At 36.6% G+C, this 6,339-nt stretch overlaps 1 protein-coding gene across 1 annotated transcript in view; it reads left to right on the forward strand.

The window, feature by feature from the left end:
- Positions 1–6,339, forward strand: part of TTLL7 (tubulin tyrosine ligase like 7) — a 98,053-nt gene that overhangs the window by 78,324 nt on the left and 13,390 nt on the right. The window contains 2 exon segments of the mRNA XM_014588182.2: positions 1,220–1,380; positions 5,611–5,688. Coding sequence (XP_014443668.1) covers positions 1,220–1,380; positions 5,611–5,688 — 239 coding nt within the window.

Consider the following 6,339-nt stretch of genomic DNA (forward strand, 5'->3'; position numbering starts at 1 on the left):
CCCCCACCCCAGAGGAAAAAAAAACTCCAAAAAAAAAAAAAAAAAAAAAAAAAAAAAAAAAAAAAGTGACATCAATGCTTTGTTAAGCATTCTTTAAGTTGTTTTTATTTTCTTTAATACTAGAAGTTCTTATTTTTAATTGCCAAAGGGCACCTTTACTTGCCAGAGAGAGACAGGGGTGGGGGGAGGTAAGGAGAAATCATGGTCACGTTTGTAATCACTTCTTCTCCGTTCCTCCATCCTCAGGATTTGGGGCACCCACACACATGCTTAGTATGTTTTTCAAGCCACCAGGGCTGAGATTCAAACTGTGGTTGGCCAGGTGGGATCTGTCTTCCGTAACCACTAGCTATGGGGTCAGCCCAGAAGTTCTTAATTTTAGTATAATCAAAATATATTTGGGACCAGCAGGTGGCATGGTGGTTAAGGCGCTGGACACTCCCACGTGGCTGGCCATGGTTCGAGTCTTGGACCTGGTGGCTTGCTTTCTCATTTCCTCTCTCTCTCTCTCTGTGGGTCTCTCTCTGGTCAAATTAAAATAAATGAATGGATAAATAAAAATAAAATAAATAGTTCTTTTTTAAAAAAATATATGTATTAATCTTACATGATCTATGCCGTTTTATGACAAGTAATCTTTTTCTAACCAAAAGGCTAAAAGATATTCATCTATACTTTATTCAAGATATTTAATGGTTTATTTTTTAACACGTAAGACACTTTCATCCCTCTGGAGTTGATTTTTGTTGAGTGAAGTAAGGATTCCACTTTATCTGTCCTTTCTAATAAAGATTTTTCTTTTTATTATTTTGAATCTCCATTTATTAAACAGTTTTCTTTTTCCCTTTTTTAAATTTTATTTCTTCCATGAGAGATAAATAGGCAAAGTGTTCCTATGCTACAACCCATCCCCCAGCCTCAGCAGACCTGGATCACTGGCACACATGTGTACACCTGGCCTGTAGAGGAAGGCCCCAGGATTTGAACCAGGGATTCCACCATCAGTCCAATTTACTACTGTGATACCATCTCTTCCTTGAGCAGTCTTTGCTTACTCCAGTGGTTGGACTTGCCACTTCTGTCATTTCCAAAGTTTCATAAATGCTTTGGTCTATTGTATGTGTGTGTGTGTATTCATCTCTGAATCTATGTATATATGTGTGTGTGTGTGTGTGTGTATAAAATCTCCAGATTTTAAGTACTTTGGTTTTTCCACCAGGTTTTGGACATAGTAAAAACAAGTATTCGTACTGTTCTTCCACGCATCTGGAAGGTACCTGATGTTGAGGAGATAAACTTATATCGAATTTTCAACCGGGTTTTTAATCGCTTACTCTGGAGTCATGGCCAAGGATTGTGGAATTGTTTCTGTGATTCAGGGTAAGTTTTTGGTCATCTTTTATCATTGTAGTTTTTTTAAATATTTTACTATCTAGCTACAGAGGTAGCTCAATAAAGTGGTTGAATTTCTTTGATGATCTTTTAAAATATGGATTTTTCTACTGTATGTAATATTTAGTACTCAGCTATGATTTCCATCATTTAAGCCAATTCAGATGAGCTGCTTAGTATGAACACATCAGCGCCTAACTAATTTAGTTCAGTTGAAAGAATGTTGTTTCAATTAAAAAAAAAATCTCAATTACAAGTCAATATCCTTAAAGTTCTTTCATTGTTACCTTCATGTAGCAGACATCTAAAGTTATGGCAATCCTCCTGCTCCTTTCCAGAATTCTGGGGCTGCTGCAGCTGCTGTTACTGACTGCCAGTGTAGTCTCAAGATACCTCAAACTAAACATTCCTTACCCTTTTACTTGGAAATCGCGTTCCTTCTTGTGTTCCTTTAGTCCTGTTATTATTTGTGTAATCATACAAGTTTGATATTTCAGAGGTGTCTGCATTTTCCTTTTCCCTTACTGTCTTTATTCAATCATTTGCTAAATTCTTTTAGTTCTTCTGCTTCATTCCCATCGTGATTACTCTACATTTTTTCTTTTTCATTCTTTCAGCAATTACCTAGTACTCACTACTATGTTGGGTACTCCAAAAAAAATTTGGAGATAGGACGTCCAATATGACACTGATCCTGCCCTCTGGAAATTTAGCAATGATAACAGCTCGCTCTACTATTTACTGTGTACAGGCATGTTCTAATCACTTTACATGTGTGTCAAGTGAGTTTATCCTCATAACATTAGTTTTAGTCAGGTTCTACATTATTTCCATTTATAGATAAACTGAAGCAGTTTCTTAGGACCTCGTGGAACTGGGATTTTAAACTCAGACTTGACCCCAGAATTCGTGCCTTAACCAATCAGCTCATATGTCTCTAGTTGACAAAATATAATATGTACTAATCATCATAAAAGAGACACAGATAAAATATTACAGGATTCCAGGTACGAGGAGCCTTCTTGGAAGAGATAAGTGAAAATAATACATTTGGGGGCATATTTGCCACCAGTATTTTGTTTCACTTATCCATCTTACTATCAGTGTCATTTCCTAAAATTTATAGTGATTACACTCGTTTATCATTGAAGTCTAAGCTTCTTATATACAGATACAAGGTGCTCTAGTTATGGTGATTCTGTCTTATTTCTCCAGTCTTCTATCTCATTACTCTCCTATTTGAAGTCTGCTCCAGAAAAATAAACTCACCATTTTTCAAATATCTCAAAAATGTGTCCTTTTCTTCCTCTGAACCATTGGTGTCATTGAATGTTTGATTGGACTGCTTTCTACAACCCCATCCCTCTAGGTCCCTCTGTATTATTTGAATCGTATGTAAAGACCTAGACTATATACCTATCTCTTTTATAAAGCCTTAACAGATTTTTCTACTCTGTAATGATCTTTGGATATCCTCCATTTAGATATTCTGTCCATCTGATACTGAATCATTCATATCATTTGCAGTCTCATTCTCACATCAGGTGTTTCTCCAGATGCCGTTCACCAGCAGAGAAAATTTATAAGGCACTCTGAAGTTTGATGAAATCTGAGAGCAGTCCTGGCTGTAAATTAACTGTACAGAGACCTATGTGAGACATTTGAACTGCACTGCACAGCCCTTTGTTGATGAGTCTTTTAAAGCTCTCCTAATCTGAGCTCCTAACTGCAGCTATTTTTTTTTCCTGTTTGTTGATCTATTGGTTTGATTTTATGTATGAATTCCAGCTACTGTCCACCGTGGGAAGCCATGAGACAGTTTGTTACTGAAATCAGGGCTAGTGGCTCTGAGTTCATGGATAATCGCCAATGAGAGGCCTTGAAGATGCCCAGGGAGTGGTACTTTTTTTGTTCCTAGGATTCTTCTTTCCCGAACTCTTTTTCTAATATACTCTAATTTGATTCAAAATCCTTTTTTTCCTGTCTGGGACACTATACTCACTTATGATTTCCCTGGTTGTATCTATTATAACTAGTAATACATGTGATAGTAAATAGCATTTATTGAAGGCTTACTAGTTATCTCATAGTGTTTTACACATTAAATATTTATTTAATCTCCACAAAAGTATTTTGAGTAAACTACTATTATCCTCCTTTAACAGATGAGAAAATAGAAATAAAAGCAGTGTATAACTTACCCATATTCCCATAGTAATTGTGTGAGCTTGCATTTAAACCCAGGTTATATAAGAGTCCAAACTATTGACTCTGCTTTACTGACTTTCTCTAAAGTGTGTGTGTGGGGGAAAGTATCTTCAAAAAGTTTGTGGAGAATGCAAGTTATAAAAAGGTACATTCCCTAAAGTATGAGAGGTTTTCAAAGAAGTTACTGGAAATGCAAATTAAAAGTATGGATGAATTTCAAAGTATTTTGCATAAAAATAAAACCATACTTTAATTAGACTCTCCATGAACTTTTGGAAGTCTCCCTCTTAACTGTCATGCTTGTTTTACTGTTAGTTCCATATCACTGGCCAAATCCCTAGTTCAGTGTACCTGGACAGGCGGAGGAGAAGTACCTTTGAGTCCAATTTGACTTTATCCATTTCTTTCAACTTTATAGTTTTTAGAGGTGAATGTAACATCAAGTTTTATTTTGCAGCTTTAAAAATGAACATCTTAGACTTCCTCAGTTTAATGAAGAGTAACATTGAGTGTGTTTGAGTCTCAGTTTGGACCAAGAATAGCTCTACTTTATCCATGAATCATGTCTAGTAATGTATACTCCTTTGACCGTCATTCTAACAACCCAGCAGTCAAAGTGAAGATCTAATCTTACTTCTGAAGGAATGATTTTTTTTTTTCAAGAGAGATTTTTGCTACAGGGAGCGTGCACTCTCCAGAGAGACAGAGACAGAGAGACAGAAAGTGAGAAATCACCCTCTATGGGAGATGCCTTGCTACAATCCCTGCTCCTCTATTTTTCTCTCAGAATTTGGAGCACATGTGCACATGCGCCCAGCATGAGTTTTAATCTACCAGATCTAGGACTTGAACAATGGTCAATTCTGTGGGAGTCCAGTGACATAACCATTATGCCATCTGCTGGCCCCTAAAGGGGTGATTTTAATGTTAGGTATAGATTTCTTTCAGAGTTAGGTATGAAATCTAGGAAAAATACAATAAAAATAACTCTGGATCACCTTGATTCTTCTCTCTGCCTGTCAACACCTGCAGTTGTAAAACAAATAAGTAAACTATTCCCTGTCTACCTCCAGAAACTTCAAAGAGTAGCCCAGACCTTTGTGATAGGTGGCCCTAGAATTGGCCTGGGGTTTTACTGATGCATCAAGCAAAAACACCCTTGTCCCTCTCTTTTCCTCTTCTAGATTGTTGAAACCCATGCCCAATAACCCTTTTATCACATGTCAACCTCCTAGGTATGACACTAATTCTGAAAATATTCTCTCTAAGGAAATATCTCTTGGGATTTTTTTGAGTAAAATTATCTGCCATGTTTTACTGGGATGGGGTAGTCTCGGATTCTATGGGACTCAAACTCAGGTCTGTGAGAGCTCAGGAAAGATGGTTATGAGACGGAACATTTCAGCTGAGACTTGCAGGATGAAGAAAAGAATTTGCCAGATGTGACCAACAGATGGTATAATGGTTATGTTGCTGGACTCCCACGTAGTTAACTGTGGTTCAAGTCTTGGACCCGTTGGCTTAAAATTCACACCAGGGACGTATGCATGTGTGCTCAAAATCCCAAGAGGAGAACGGAGGAGAAGAGATTGTGGCATGGCCACCCATCCTTGGGAGGTGATTTCTCACTTTCTGTCCCTCTGTCTCTCCAGCGAGTGCATGCATACGATAGCAAAAAAAAAAAAAAAACCAAAAAAACACAAAAAAACCCAAAAAAAAAAAAAACAAACAAACAAACAAACAAACAAAAACCAAAAAAAAAACAACTCTTTCTAACAAAAAAAGAGTTTGCCAGATAGCCCAAAGGTCAGGGAGTAGGAGTTAGTATAGAAGGAACACATAGTTTGGAAAAGCACTTTCTCTATTCAAAACCCTGATATTTAAACCCCAGAGAAGAAAATTGGGTTTAGCCTCATTAACCCAAAGCATTCTTTTTGTAAAAGTTTGTCATGTAAAAGTTTTTTTTTCTTTTCTTTTTTCCTTTCCTTTTCTTTTCTTTTTTTTTTTTAGAATCATAGGGCAAGAAGAAACTATGAGGAATATTTTAAGGCAACAATCTGTTTGTAGGTTGTATACCTACTTGAAAAGGTATGAATAACATGTAGACTACTTAAAATGATAGAAATCTCCATTTTCATATCTCTTTCAACTGGATATGTTGTTGATAGTACTTTTCAGCTCATTCATGTTTCTGACGGTGACTATTTGGTTGGTCTATTGTCCAGTTTTTTTTAAAGTTTTTTTTATTTTCCCTTCTTTTCTGTTACTTAACTGTGGACTACTCAATCATCAGTTAGGACTTCTAACAGAGAAAGGGAAGACTCAGTTTCACTCTTTACTTAACTGCTTTATTAAGTGTTTTGATGAGAAAGGGGGTGAAATTCATTGAACCACTGGCTCATGTGAGGCTTTTTAAATCTCTGGATTTCCTTAATAACTCTACTTTGTTGCCAGAGGTATCCAGTATTCTATATCTTATTACTATATTAGTTAAAAAAAGAAAAGAAAAGAAGTCATTTCCTTTGATACTTCTCTGAGGGTGAGCCAGAAATAACTTTTTAATAATTTCAGTTTTTCTTTTCAAATTCATAGAATTTGACCCTCTCATTTTCTTGGAATTTACATTTAGAAGGCAGGCGGATGTAACCCTGGGTTCTTTGTTAAAAACACCGTTATTTTGGGAACCAGCAGTTAGCGTAATGGCTATGTCGCTGGACTCCCACATAGTCGACCGCGGTT

Source organism: Tupaia chinensis, unplaced genomic scaffold (genome assembly GCF_000334495.1).
Source record: "Tupaia chinensis unplaced genomic scaffold, TupChi_1.0 Scaffold000263_1, whole genome shotgun sequence".
NCBI classification, from domain to species: Eukaryota; Metazoa; Chordata; class Mammalia; order Scandentia; family Tupaiidae; genus Tupaia; species Tupaia belangeri.